Source organism: Anopheles coustani, chromosome 3, assembly GCF_943734705.1.
Source record: "Anopheles coustani chromosome 3, idAnoCousDA_361_x.2, whole genome shotgun sequence".
NCBI lineage: Eukaryota > Metazoa > Arthropoda > Insecta > Diptera > Culicidae > Anopheles > Anopheles coustani.
In genome coordinates this window covers 20,552,102-20,567,022 of record NC_071288.1, presented here as the reverse complement: position 1 = coordinate 20,567,022, position 14,921 = coordinate 20,552,102, and the positions used below count along the sequence as shown (strand labels likewise).

The 14,921-nt window shown below is 45.9% G+C and overlaps 1 protein-coding gene across 1 annotated transcript; it reads right to left on the bottom strand.

Annotated features, from left to right (window-relative positions):
• Positions 1–8,731: 8,731 nt before the first annotated feature.
• Positions 8,732–9,910, bottom strand: LOC131272318 (tryptase beta-2-like). Its single transcript, XM_058274007.1, has 2 exons — positions 9,166–9,910; positions 8,732–9,094 (listed from the first exon to the last, which is right to left on the bottom strand). The coding sequence occupies exons 1-2, from the start codon at positions 9,908–9,910 to the stop codon at positions 8,889–8,891; spliced, it is 951 nt and encodes a 316-aa protein (XP_058129990.1). The 3' UTR covers positions 8,732–8,888.
• Positions 9,911–14,921: the final 5,011 nt, after the last annotated feature.

Sequence of the window (14,921 nt, the reverse complement as noted above, 5' to 3'; positions counted from 1 at the left end):
AAAATAGATGGTAAAAAGAAATGTGGATCCATAGCGTGAAAAGGGGCATGAGTGGTTTATGCAGACGATGCGTAGGCGAGAAAATTTGGACGCTGAAGGCACCAATAATGTTTCATTAGATGAACAAAGAAAAAAGCAAAGAATGTTACACATTCCGAGCCAGTTATACATAGGTTTGGAGTTTGTGTTCGTCTTGGGAAAAATACTCCAATCGATTGGACAAATTATGCTCTTGCATCAGCAGCCAAGCATTAGTGCTTGTGAATCGATGTTTTTCATATGCGCCGTTTGGCAACAGATTTGTTCTAATTTATTTATATAACGCGCAAAGCACTTTATGTCCAACTAATTGATGATACTTCTTCTTGCTGCTATATTATTTTATCAACAAAATGTAGCTTCTTTCAGCTGCACTACGATAATGGATGATATTCATGTTTGCTCATGGAGACCATGGAGTTGGGCAGTTTGGACGAATTTTGAATTAATATATTTTAAGAAGATACTTTTCATGATTAGTTCATCGTTTTGTATGCCTATTGCCTTCCAATAGCGGAACTAATTTTATAAACCATCAGTTTAAATTACAAGGTTAATGAAATATGTCAGGAAATCATCATTCTTTCTGTCAAGGTTTTCATACATATTCGGCATATCTTATCATAGGTAATTAACCGCACTGGTGAGTTGACTTTCAATATTAGTTTCTACTGATTATTTAAAACTTTTTGCAAACCTTTCCAGTGCAGCCTCCGCCTTTCTATCTCAAAAGAATTTCCATTTCTTCATCCACAAGCTATCTGCAGGAACACACATTTTCACTTCTAAATGATCCATGTGTGCCGCATGTTTTATGCCATTTATTTCCCGGGTCGCTCTGCCCTCTGTCCGTATGTACCGAATTTCTTTCCGCATCTACCACATGATGCTCTAAGACTTTTCCCTTATTTCTTCGGCTCATTTATTTTAGCTTTAAATCATAAAGCAGTCGCTACACATGGATTACCACAGCTTTTTTTCTACTTCATTATTTTGTGTTGATATTTTTTAAAAGCCTACACTTGATGCGTGTGAAAAATGTGGTTTTCACTTGTCACGAATGTTTACATTCCCAAGCTGTATTTTTCCATTGGCACAAAATCATCTAGAATTTACAAATGTATTCATATGTTAGGCCTTTTTCGAAGGCTTTCTAAATCCTTTTCTGCGCAATGGTCTTTAAGCATTTAAGCAATTTTAAAAACTTGCACCCATGCACGATGCTTTGATATTCAGATCTCTTAATAGTCCAATCGTTTGAAAGAAATAGAGGGAGAGAGTTAGCTAAATGAAAATCCTCCGGAAAGGTGGTAGATAAAATACTCCTCGAAAGCACCGGCCGGAAATAAATAGAGCGTTAAGGAATCGATCATCAAGCCGGACGTCTGGAAAACATAAAATGAAAACCACACGCGCGTTGCTCGGGTTCAGCTTTCCAGTTTTTCTCTTGCCTCGTGGAAAGCACCGACGTGCGGCACTGCGAGTTGCCGGTCCGATGTCCTTCCGAAAGAGCGGGCACCGATTGGTACACACTTTGAAAGATCGGCTGAAAAACAAATCTTCATGTTACTGCTGCTGCAGCTTGTTACATGCGCAGGTTTCAGTTTTCCCTTCCTTTCTAAGCCATGTGTAAATTTAAACACCCCTTTGTCCGGCGGCCAACCAAGGCGGTATGGCAAATAACTTTCGAAAAATAAACGAATCGATTTGCGAGCGATGGGCGAGAACATTTACTGATTCAATATACAGCCAATTAACGGGGCCTTTAAAAACAGATATAATCGATGAGAAACGGATGAAATCGAAAAGGTGCTTTTAAATTCGCTTTTTTACGATGGAATGAGACGTGCAAGCTCAAAAAAAAACCTTGTTGAAGGATAGGAAAAAATAACTTATTAATTAATAGCAATTACCACACTCGTAAGTAGTTTTCTTTAAACAATATTTAGAGCTAATGTACACTTAAGCTTTACTTCATTTACTTCTGGATATCTCAAAGGCTGTTCGCTTGCAGTTTTGATGTAAGATTAATTCCGGAAGAAATGCTCCACCATCGTTCGAGTGAAATCACACATCAATAAACAAGAAAGTGATCAATTTAAATTCGATCAGAGCCGATTAAAAACGCTTCATCGCTAACTCGCTCGAGCTGGACTCCAAATGCCGGTTCGTCGGTGTTTGGTTGGAGAATGTGATAAAATGAAAGTTTTTAAAATTTCGCCGTTATGGTTTTTTATTATTATCATTCGCCACCTGTGGCTTCCAAAACGAGTAACTCGTAGGCTCATCGGACGAATCTATCCGCGCAGATCAATTTTATGGTTCATCTTTTCTTCCTTTACAAAAGCGTCAGGGTAAAACAAGGTGAACGAATCGGACCACAGCCACCCCCTGGGTGACAAGATGGACCTGTAACCGGCTCGTGCGGGGGACAATTAATGTTTACAACTTTACTATTTCGCCCGACCGGTTTCATATATGCGTACGGTTCCGGTCACGTTTATTGGGGCGGGCCGAGAGTTTTCCCCCTACTCCTACCGCCCGGACGGTAAGGGTGCACTTTTCGTGAAAATGCCTACTTTTACTTACGTCATGAATGAAACATATTTGCTCCGCACATTGCGTTTCCCATCTTCCTGCTCGGTCGCGACCCTGATGCATTAGCTTAATTTGTGGATCCGCGCCTTGCACGGGGTTTTTCGAATTGCTTCTTTCTTTCGGTTCGTTCATTTTTTTTTTCTGTGGGCTTCGAACCTCAGCCTCTTAACTTCCTCCACTTCTTGACTTTATGAGCTGTTTGATGTGTACAGGCATCAGTTTAACGAGCTGCACGTATTAGTTGAATTCCGCCGAGGGAATGGGTTGCTTGAATCGGGTCAACACGGTGTCATGCGCAAAGCTGCATCACATTACGGTGGCAACCGAGCGGGAAAAAGTGAAACGAACGTTTCGGGCGGGAAAATTTAGCATCTTCTGAAAAAAAAACACTAACCGGTTGCTTCGCAGCGATCGAAAGTGTTTAACGGTGAAACATGTTCTAGAAAGACCAAGCTATTTTTGGTAGTTCACGGGAGGACTAAATTACTAACCAATCTTTTAAAATTTTTAATTGAAATAATTTATTTTAAAATTCATTCGAAGCTCACATTTATCAATACAATAAATCCGAAACATAATCGGCGTTCATGAAAATGTTTTTCTATGAATCATCTTACCCCATGCGGCGGCCAGTTATAAATCATTTTATGAATGACTAATCCAATTTAATGTATTAAGAAATAAGAACAAAATTACTTCGTGCTACTTGCACTACTTTAATCCAACTTTTCTTATAAGGAGTCCATCCGAATCCATACAGCGATCATCCGTAAACACCTCACAAACTTACTGTTCCTAAAAGCTACCGCCATTGCTTGTCGCCATTGCAGCAAAGGTGTCGCCATTGCAATATTTCATGGCTTGGTGATTGCAACATTGCTTTGGATGGATTCGCCATGAGATAGAGCCGCTACTCTACATCAAATCAAACCGAATAAAATTGGTGTTCTTAAAAATATGTTTCTATAAATAATCATTAATCATGTATTGGATAATTTTATCAAATTGTATTGAATTGTTAGGCCTGTCAATTTGCGAAAGAAATACATTTTAAGAACGAATTCGTATTCGTTCGTATTATCTTACACAATATCCTAGTTTATTCGATCCCCATTGTGCAGTTTGTTCTATCGATCGATCAATTCGATCACGTTTTAAAAATATGTAACTCCCAGGAGCAGCATGCTGTTCGCTTCCAGTGAACGCATTCCATTCCCTGGAAGAGACCGCGAGCATAATACTCCCGCACATCAGGCGAGAGCAAAGCTTTTCGCGTTCAAAAGAAAAAGAAAAATAACTCTTGAAAGCTCACCGTTGTACAATCGGTGAGCATCGGTCCGCGAGATATTTCGCGGTTCAACGCGAGAAAGTTTCTCCATCTTTAAACCGCCCCATTATCTCTCTCTCCCCTTCACCCTGCAGGTTCGCTTCGCATTCGTTCTCGCTCGCACCACGGGCGCCAGGTTCGCTCTCGCGCGTTCGCCAATGGAAGAGGGAAAAAATGCACACAACCCTCGGTGGAAGGGTGGTAAACCTTCAGCAGCAGGGTGACTCCGTTCGTCGTTCGCTGGTCAGCGGGCAGCCAAATCCATTCGAGCTGCCGCCGGAGACGGACGTGTGTAGCCGCGCGATAGTGTAGTTATAGATAGTCAGTAGTGAAAATTGTTGCCCTCTTCTCACCGGGTACGTGGTCTCTGTTGGTGTCCTGAATTTTCCTTCCCTCCTGTGCTTCAGTTTGTACCCCTGGGAGTTAAAAAACATTCACATGCATGGTCAGGTATTGTTTTCGTGGTTGCGGGCTTTTCCGTTGCCTAGCAAAGCCTGCGTGGGACTGGAGAACCCAAACGAATAATCCGCAGTTCATTAGCGTTCGGTGTGTGGCGAAGGATATTTCAGTGTTGTGGTCTGTGGTTGACGTTTGTAAGGCTTTCCGGATGTATCGTGAAGAGTTGGTGGAGGAATGAATGAGAAAGTTTGTTGAACAATTTTTAAAACTTTTGCTACAACTACCTTCCTACCTTCACATCCTGTGAACATTGTTCGTCGCCTGATTTGGAATTGGCTGATGGTAGGAAGGTTGCTCAGTCGGTTCAAGTGAAAGAAGGAAGTGTGTTTTGCTTCGCGGATGGAGAATATCTTCCACTGCTGCTGGAAACACTCATGTGCGAACGGGAAATACCGCGAGTTGCTCTCGAAAGACACTGGCATTCCCCATCCCGTGGACCAGGCCAAAGTGTTGTTGCGTACCTCCGTGCTAGTGTGCGTTCACAACGTGTGTTCCGCGACATCGACGTCCCAAGAGCACCGTTTGTGTTGATGCTGTCCGTGCCTTGATCTCGCGATGACATTTCGGTGACGTTTCGAGACAGTGATCTTCACGCGCAGGCAGCGATTGTGCGATGTCGAAAGCGATCTTGCGTCGTTGTTTATGTTGACGAATGACAAAACCGCTTACAGCTCGCCCTGTGTGCGGCAGTGAGAGTGACGGGGCTGCAAAGGGCACACGTACTACGGCCAACGGCACGTCGGTGGACGCATGAATCATTCCGCAAGCCGTAAGGTAGCGCACAGTATAGCTGATCTACCAAACACAATAACCGCGGTGGTTGTATCATAGCGTGCCCGTTTGCACCTCGTAAATCCGCGGATATCTTTGTCGATCGCGTTCGATCATTCGCGGTGTGGTGTGGGTTCGAGAACGTGCATGTGTAAATGTGTGTCTTGCGCATCCGCGGGGCCTCGATTATCCTGCGATCGGTGTCTGAGTGCGATCTACAGGTTTTATTGCCCATCCGGCTATATGTTTATCGCGTTCTCATTCACATAGCAGCGCATTGCATAGCCGCAGTGTCGAAGCCTCGCTTCAGGGTGACAGAACCGTGGAAGCTCGCGCACAACAGATCCACTGAGTTTTTGGTTGCGGCATGCGCGACCGTTTGTACTGGTAGTGGTGAATGTTTCGAAACGAACAACACAGCGTGTTGTTTTGATCACTCGGACGAGCCAAACAGTGACGACATACAATCGAGAGTGAGGAGGAATATTTTTGTGTGAAATTTACAATCCATATTTTATTAGTTGTTTAACAGTTTGTATTCATTTTTGTGTTTATGATAGGAAGAAGTGCATAGAAACATTCAAAAGACTACAAAGGGGATTCTAGTGTTCTATTTTGTCTGACAAACTTTCCGGTTGGAGAAGAAACCTTCAATTCGTCGGACTTGTTCAATAGACTTCATCGGGCGCCCGTGCTGCAAGCGACGAACCCTGGGTACTGTACGGTAACGAGAGGAATTACTCCTAGCAGCAGGAATTTAAAACTAAAGGTAAGTTTTGCACAAACAAGTTTGGTTTGCTTTTCTCGCTGCTGCCCGAATGTTTGCGCGCCGAAAATGGTGGAAGAGCGAGTTGCATACGAAGAGTACCGTTATATTGAAGCAATTTTGCCACATTTTGGCACTAGTAGAGAAACTTTTATTCATTGTTTTCTTGTTCTGCAATCTCAATTGCTGAACGCGGTAGATCTCGTGGTAAATCACGTTCACCAATTGTACCTTGTCCTTGGGCCACAGACAATCATCCTGAAGGGGATTTTCAATGTCGATCCTTTTTTGGAAGCGTCTGGGAAATATTTCGCTCACTACGTGATGCCATAAATAAGCATTACTATGGCAAATTGTCACGTGGAAGTTTGCAAATGCAATCGATTAGTTGATCAGACGATCCGTTAGCAAATGAATATTTCTTGTATAGAAATGCAGGAAAATCAGTAGAAAAGAAACTTTTGTTATAGCCTTGAAAATGTGATGATTCATCCAACTACAAATTTAACCAGTTTCAGACGGAATTTATAATAAATATAATTTTAAGGAAACTACGAAACTAAGCCAAATTGACACCTCGTGTGACCCAGACGGCTTCGTGTAAAAAAGGATCATGATCGTTCTTCCAGGAAGGGTTGATCTAACCTTGAAGTTTATTTCAACCGTTTCAGAGCACCTTTTTGATCCTTTCTCATGCCGACTAATGGCCGTCGTCAGGGTATCCAACCATGTTTTTTCCATGTTTTACCTGTGAGTTTTCTGTGTTAAAATTTGCATCAAATTGCTATCTTTCGCTCCCTCCCGAATTGTGAACATCATGCGAAAAGATGATTATCTTTACTATATTGTTTTAATAATTCGGTTTTAACGGCATTAACGTAACGTTTTTATTTTAAAGATGGTTTCCGGAGTTCATTGGAGATTGGTTGAAGAAGGATTCTTTGTGATGAGCACAATAGAAGAAACTCCCTTGTTGTGGCATTCTGACGCACTGTGCGCATCGATGTGTAGCACCTTCACTCGTCTATATTTGAACGACTGGGCTTTTCCACGCGGCTATCGTTCATTAAACCGCATTCTGCAGCAACAGGCTAGCGGTTTTGTTTATTTACTTTTATTTTCGCATGTTAACATAGCGTATCTTTTCTTTATGGGAAACAGAGGCTGAAAAAGTACGCACGAGGAAGCAGATAGGAGATATGCGATATGAGTTTAGTACAAATATGAGTCACACCGAATGGAATGGTTGGACGGGGCCTCCCAGAAAACACGAGCAGGTACTCGAATGCGATCCAGTAGGATGAAGTAAAGAAGTTTAAAATTGTAGATAAGACAAAGGGGATGCTCAATTTGCGTTTTTTTTTAGGCAAGGAATGTTTGTCTGTTGAGTTGCATTTTTAAACCGTTTTTAAATAGACAGAAAACGGAAATAACTAGCCGTAATGGAGGAGCAAAAGGTAAAGCGTACTGCTATCCGGAAGCGTGCTTATGGGTACGGTAAGAACATTCACTTTGTCAATGCTCGATAACGAGCCTGATAACTCATGCCGTAAACTCGATAACGACAGGCATAAGGAGTAGGTCGTTGGAGTTTTTTGACAGATGCGCGGGAGTTGAAGAAAAACAACAGCGGTGCAAAAAGGTTGTAATTTTGCGTTTGCCGATAACAAATCAAACAAACGTGTTTTTTCTGTGACTTACGCACGTTCGCCAAGTTTGCCTTCTTTGCGGGCGAAAATATAAACCCTGTCCATTCTTACCTTATCTGCCGCATTCCATTCTTGCCGTAAAAACCACAAAATTCTCAGGTAGCGTCAGAAGTTTGGCCACTTCCGGATACACATGTTTATCTGTTTCCATCAGCGTTGAAGCCACGAAAGAAGACGTCACGGTTCGAGTAAATACGTCAACAAAAACATGAACTAATCGAGAGTTGGGGGCGTTTTATTTGTCCTTTCCGGTTCAGTTACTTTGAACAGATTGTGTTTTTTTTATGTTTTTTTTTTCGTTTCTAGATTAAACATTCTTGTACTTTTTGTTTGATGTAATGTGCAACATTTTATATTTTATATGAGAAAATTTTTATTGTTTTGTTTACTTTTGTCAGTTGTCTAATCATTTCATCATTTTGTTGCTGCAAAACAATTTAACAATTCTTTCGAAAAAATGTGTGAGAACTTTTCCCTTGGACCGAAAAACATTCATATTTCTGCGCCCATGCCGTAATGCAAATCAAGGTCCATTAAAGTGAATGAAACTGGTTCAATCCATTCGGGGACGGCTCGTCGGTGGATCGATTCATTTTCGCAACCACCCAGCCGGCACTGGCCAAAAAAATGGTCGGTAGGCAAATGGCACCTGCCGCAAAATGCACATTACGCGCACAGAAGGGAAAACGCCTCGAAACGGGCGGAAAAAGAAGGAACGGTCGAATAATTGAAAGAGAAATTTGCATTTCCGTTTTCGGCCGCTGACCATCCCTTAAAGTGCTCCCTACCGCGTACCACCCGTGCGTTCTTTTGTGATGCGGTCCGGTGCGTACGAAGGCGAAAATGCGCGAAAAATGGGTCCGGATTTTCGTGCACAAAAGAGGCACGAAAGAAATACACAAGACGAAGGCAAAGAAAGTCCACACCCACCGGAAATTCCGTCGATCACCGCGTCTCGCGAATGTCGGAAGTTTCACCCGGGAGAACTAAAAACCGGCACCAAACACTACCACCGCCACTACCCCCGCGAATTCCCCGTGTGAAACGTCGCTTTTGTAAATATACCGAGTCACATAATCGCACAATTTATTGTGTTTTCGGTTGAGGAAGGGAAGTTTACAGAGGGTTTTACAACGAAACTATACACTCACACAAAATCACATACACACAAACACACACACAGGCACACAATACAGAAGAAAGTGGTCTCCGGACCTTTTCAGCTGTTCGTGTCGGCGAAGTTTTCCATCACCCAGTCGAGCGCCGGGTAGAGACAATCGAAGGAAATGATGTCGTTCGGCAGGCAGACGGAGCCGGGTGTCCACTGGCGGGTGGCGCGGGCCACGGTGAACCCGAGCAGGCTCCAGGTGCCCTGGTGCTTGAAGTAGAGTCCCGTACCCCGGTCGTGGCTGGGTAGGTTGAGATCTAGGGGGTGAAGCGGAAACGCGTTTAGAAAATCCCTTCGGTTCGCGTTGGCGATAGTCTTCGATGCCTACCTTTGATCGTGAAGGAAACGGTGGTGCCGTTGATGGAGCGTGACTTCATGGCAAGCGTGGAGCCGGTGCAGAGGAGGAACTCGTCCAGCACGAGGCGTACCGGTTCGTAGCCGCCCAGCCGGGTCCGCTGGCTCTGGTTGAGGATGTACATCTCGGTACCGTAGAGGGTAGTTAGGTCGAGGGCGTCGACCAGGCAGACGGGCGTCGGCTTCCAGCCTCCAGGCTGCTCCTCGCCGCTGCCCTCCTCACTGTCGAGCAGCGGCATGCCGAGCGGAAGTACCCTGGGCGGTTCCTGTACCACCACCAGCTCGATCAGTGCCAGATCCGACTCGTCTTCGACGGTCACGTTGCGCACCCGGAACCGGCGGGACTGGTCGTGATCCTGCTGCACCGCCACGACTCCCACGTGCACCACGAGCTGGTCGGCCGGCAGCAGCTCACCTTTGCGCCCGGCGCCACCGACCATCAGGCAGTGGGCCGCCGCCAGCACGAACCGTTCGTCGATGAGGGCACCCTCGCAGATGCGCGCCGGCGGATACAGCTTCGGTCCGGGCCAGTGGTAGATCAGCGTGTGCCAGGGCCACTCGCCCGGCTCGATCGGGTGATCCGGATAGATGGTTTCGTTCTGCGCCCGGCGGACACCGCAGAAACACTGGTGGGCCACGGTGGGAGTCGGTCCGAGGCACAGCCCGACCAGCAACACCACGGCGATCGAGACGCGCATCCGTCCGGCGTGGACGGACATTTTGACGCAAGTAACCGCGGCCGGCCGGCTGCGGGCCGCTTTTTATACCGACACCAGGCAGCTTCCCGGCCCGGGCCGTGCATTAGAATTGACTATAATTCTATCCAATTTAGAGCGATCATTGTCGCCTCCGGAGGGAAACACGGTTCCGTCGGCCTCGGAGTTGGCCTCTCCGTCTCCGGGAGAGCTGTCCGAGCGTCCTACACTCGGCTAGTTTAGTGTCGTTACCGGGCTGGCATGGCTCCCGTGCGGCGCAGCAGATGCGGAAAGGAATAAATATTTCGCACAAATTTACTCCACGATTGCGCAAGCGGTGTCGAGAAGGAAGTGATCTTCCTGGGGATCGTTGGCGTGCATTTGATTTACATTTGGCCTTCCTGTGGACGTTTGGAGACTTGTGCGCTGAGAAGTCAGCTGACCGAGCATTGTTTGCCGCGTGTCCAATTCTGAGTTTAGATCCAGTTTGATCAAGCTGTTTTACATCCACATACCCAAGGAAGAGCTTAAGAATTGAGGTAAAAACCAGAACTCTCTGGTGGTATGTTCCACTCCACAAAAACACTTGCTGACATTCTTTGCCCTACCAGATACCCTGCAGGTACGCCGTGCGTACGTGTTTTCTGGACAGGATACGCCTCCCGAGCGCATTATCAGTGCGCGTGGTTCTGTGGCGAGAACGCACGTTCCGATTGCTCGTGGAATTCACCTGATTAGTCGGTTAGGAGTCGCGTGCATATTGCTTGCCTCGTTGCTCCACGTCGCTGTGGTCCTCCCCGAAAGCAACCCAAAACAATCTGGCCTACTTTTCGATAACTGTCAGATAAACGGCTCCGTAAATTCTAACACGAAATACTTTGTCTATATCTAGCGGACCGTGTGTTTTTGACTATTTACCATTTGGAAGCGCGTCTTCTGACCGACAATACCTTCCTCGGGTTGGATTTTTTCACGGCCCGAATTATTCGATAGCATTTTTCAGTGATTTGCTACATCTAGAACGGAATGTGCTCTAATCACTGTGGACAAAGTCCACAGGAAGTGGTGCACACGCTCCGCTCTAAACAAGGAAATCGAACTTCACTCCACACGCCCTTACAACTTATCTGGTGGAGGCTCTTTTAACGCCGAAAAATAAATTCCATTCTTTTTTTCGCTACAGTTTTAATTCTCATCCAATGACTGATTTAGTTTGTCTGAGAGGTGAAACATAATACTAAAACACAGCATTGGTTTTTGAACCGTGCCGTATCCGAACGCATTCGTGAGTAGCCACCGCTTCTCCGAAGGTGTTCCTTAGAAGGGGTGAATGTTGAAAAACATAAATAACAATCGAAGGGCACTCTAGGTGTTCCACCGGCGAGCACCACCGTTCGGTCGATAGCGAAGGCGTACCGTTACTCACCTGAACCTTTCGGACATTAGGAAACACTCGTCGTCTTCTCGACCTTGGACGGGTTAACCGAAATATGAACATAACAAAAAACAAACTATGGCTATGCGCACTTTACCCTCCTCGAAAAATATGGGGGTAACTAGTTCTCGACGTGCATAAAGTTAAGTTCGAGCGGTGCTTCCCTCCTTCTTTTTGCACGATGTGTAATATACTCCTCCCAAGCGAGCCAACGTGCGATTTGTATAGAAACTAAAAGGTACGCGTTTTTGTTTCGTTCAATTCGGAAAGGCTTTAGTTTTTCAGCCTGCCCGTCGGGCGATCGGGGGGGCGTTTTTCCCTTGCTTTCAACGTTGAACGGGCCGAGTACCCTCGCCATGACGGTGCAGCTGATCGGCCGCAAGCAGTAAGGCTCATTTCGGCGAAATGATGAAATAATCAACCTTCAAGCCGGGGTTTCCCGGCGGCACTTCGTCTTGGCGGGCGGTAGTGGGCGTCATGTCATCACGTTTATCGCGTGCTGCATGCGAATTATAGCTCGGTTTTTTCCCTTTCTTTTGGGGGGGGGGCGTCATCGAAACACTCCGGTCCCTGGAGAAGGAGAAGAATCCGGTGACCTCTGTGTTCTCTTCTCTGTGAACGGACGCCCCCTTTTGTCTGGTGGAAAATCTAGACCGTTGCGGGAACGAACGTGAACGTGTTGAGTTATGGTGAAACCGGATAAATAAGGCCAAACGACCTCCCCCTGAATGTGGCCTGAATGTGAGCCTACGATGTCCTTCGTGTCGTCCTTTGCTCAATGTGTTTTTTGTTGAGCGCGTGGAAATGCCCTGTATATTATTCGCCGCCCCGGGGGGAAGGTCCTGGTGTGTGCACCGGAAGGAGTAGGTCGTTTCTATCGCTGTGGATCGATTGCACCAGTTTTCGATTGTAGCTCGATGCAAACATGCACAGTATGTCGCTTTAATCGGGCCGGAGGGTAGGTGAGCTATTTTGTAGTTCAAACTTTCATTAGCCGCGTGGGTGAGTTAGTCGCACTTTTGTTTTTTACCCGCCTTTAAGCAAAAGGAGCATCGATCCACCCAATGTGGGACGCTTAGGCGAAGTGGATTGAAAACGAAAAAATATACCGTTCATCTGTGTAAGCAAAACGCTCATCGGGAGACGCTGGTGCGCTCGTTTGCTCGATAGACACTTTCGACCAAAACTCCATTTACACGGCCACCTGATTGGAAAATAGCACAGCACGGCTGGAGCCGGCGCCTCCGGTTCGGACAAGCACGAAATGGGCCCCCAACGTGCGCTGGGCCCGTTTAACCTGCAAGCAACGACAAAACCCAACTGGCCGCGAGGTAGTGGGCGAGTAAAGAAATCGAGAGCATAGCTAAACGGACGGAAGGGCAAGGAAGTATGAAAAGCGGTCCACTCTACCCAGCAGGGCGAGACTTGCACCATTTGCTGCACACGGTTTCCACAGTCCGGGGCGTACGTACGTACGCCCGTCGTGCTCGGTTTGGTACGAATTGGGCAAGCAAATCGGTTTCGTTACGATCAAAGCGACCCCCTCAGGCATGGGATTAACCAAAGGCTGTGGTGGGAGGCTGTATAACAAGATGCAGAAGAAGAATTGGGTAGAAAAAAAAAACAAATTAAACCGTACGCCCCGATATGCGCCTGGAGATATGTCAACTACCGACAATTACACCAACGTGCAAGCCTTGGCGTTCCGTGCGTCTGCAGAACCGCTGCTAAGCTGCTGTAGATCGTTAGACGAAGCGCCGTTTCCTGGAGGGTAGATTGAGCGTGCAAGGTGCGGTCTGACAATTGACTTTCGGTGGTAAGGCAACAGAAGGGAACATGTTTACCGGTGGTCTGGTTTTGTTTCTCAACGGCAAACTGCTGTCAAGCTGATGCCGAACGGCCCACGCCAAACTGTGCGACTGCTAAATTTGGATGAGAACCAGACATTCCGTGCTACCCAACGGTGGGCAAAGCATGTGCAACACTTGCGATACATTGGTATGAGAATGATGAAATAGGGAATGTATAGGGATGATAGGTGTTTGAATATAACCCAATTGAACCACGAACCCTGAAGCTCTTCAATAGCTGGCAAATAAGTAACAACAGAGTTCAACTTTTGGAGTTTAAAATGGGATAATTTTGAGGGAATCTTTTGGGTGTTCATTCACTGTGGAACGTTAATTTATCTCGATTCATTTAAAAAAAAACCATCAATCACTGTGCATTCGATGGTACGGAAGTGGCGAATGAACAGTTATTATAAATGTAGGAAGCTTGCCACATTCGCCAAACATATACTTTCATTTTCATGTCTCGAGGTTCCCATTTACAACCTAGCCACACTTCTATCCACTTTTAAATCGTTTTGTCGCACATAATAAAAGAAAACCATCGTACATTCAGCCGACCATCTGATGGGTCAGTATTCGTGCCACCATTTGGTAGGTTGTTTGGCTGTCAGCTTTCCTCGCCGTACCGTTTTCTCCGGTTCACCATATGGCATCGCTGGGAGAGGTAGCTGTAGATCGTTCGCTAGATGACGATCGCGAATGGGAAGGTGTCGGTGGTTTGGCGGTTTTTTAATGACTAACTTCTAATTTTCGGGGAAGAGGATAGTGTTAAGTGCATTTGTGAACGATGACTGCGGTGTTGTGTCGAATGAAACTAAAATGTGAAAAGCATGCAACGAACCACATTGTGCGCGATGTGTTAGACATGTAAGCGTGGCTTTATGTTTCGGCAACACGATGGTGCAGCATGGTGTCGTATGTTTTCCGGTGTGCATGAATTCCAGTCGAACCAGTTGCATCATTCAATGCATTTTGTGATGTTTTTGTTTTCTTCCCTTGTTTCGATGATTTTTTATTTCGAATGGCATCATTTTCTGACCAATGATGGCATTCATAATTAGTTCGTTGTTTTAAGTTTGTTTTACTAGCAGCCACCGGCTAACAAATCACAACGGGGAAAACTGAAAGAAGTAGTATAATATAGCAGTTTTTCTAGACTGTTTGAAAAAGTCATCTGATTAAGCTCTTCATTATAATTGCACTTTCTACTTGGGTTAGTATTTTTTCTATACGCTACATTGGTTCGCCTTTGGCATTACCATAATGGAATGGAAACCAACGGTGTGTTTGTTTGCTGGTTGGCGAGGAAATTACTTTTGCATAATTTCAGCGTACCACCATTTAAAAGCCATCTGCATAGCAGGAGCATAAGAAGCGCAAATGTATTCAATCGCACCGCTGCCCTCGCCATTCGCTGAGTGCCTCACGATGACGCACGGAGCGCAATGTTAAACGAACGAATAGGCGATCAACGAGGGAAAACTTGTGAGGAAATGATAATAATTACGCATACCCATTTTAGCAGCCGTCGCCGCGAGCTTCTTGCCAGCTTCCCACCCGCCGGGCTGAGCGTTCGAACAACCCGCCGGGCGCCACATTGTGGGCCGAAAAACGGGAAACTCCCAATTTCGATGCCCGTTGGCCGTGTGAAAAGGACCGTCCGGGAAACGAGGCAGTGGCGTCATACTGCACGCATGCCGTGTACGGCGAAGGAATTTGCGATGCGCTGCTTCGGTGACCCATTAAT

Coding starts and splice junctions, on each gene's coding strand:
- LOC131272318 (XM_058274007.1), bottom strand. CDS start 9,910: ATGTCCGTCCACGCCGGACGGATGCGCGTCTCGATCGCCGTGGTGTTG. Junction 9,095..9,165: donor CGTTTCCTTCACGATCAAAG/GTAGGCATCGAA, acceptor TTCACCCCCTAG/ATCTCAACCTACCCAGCCAC.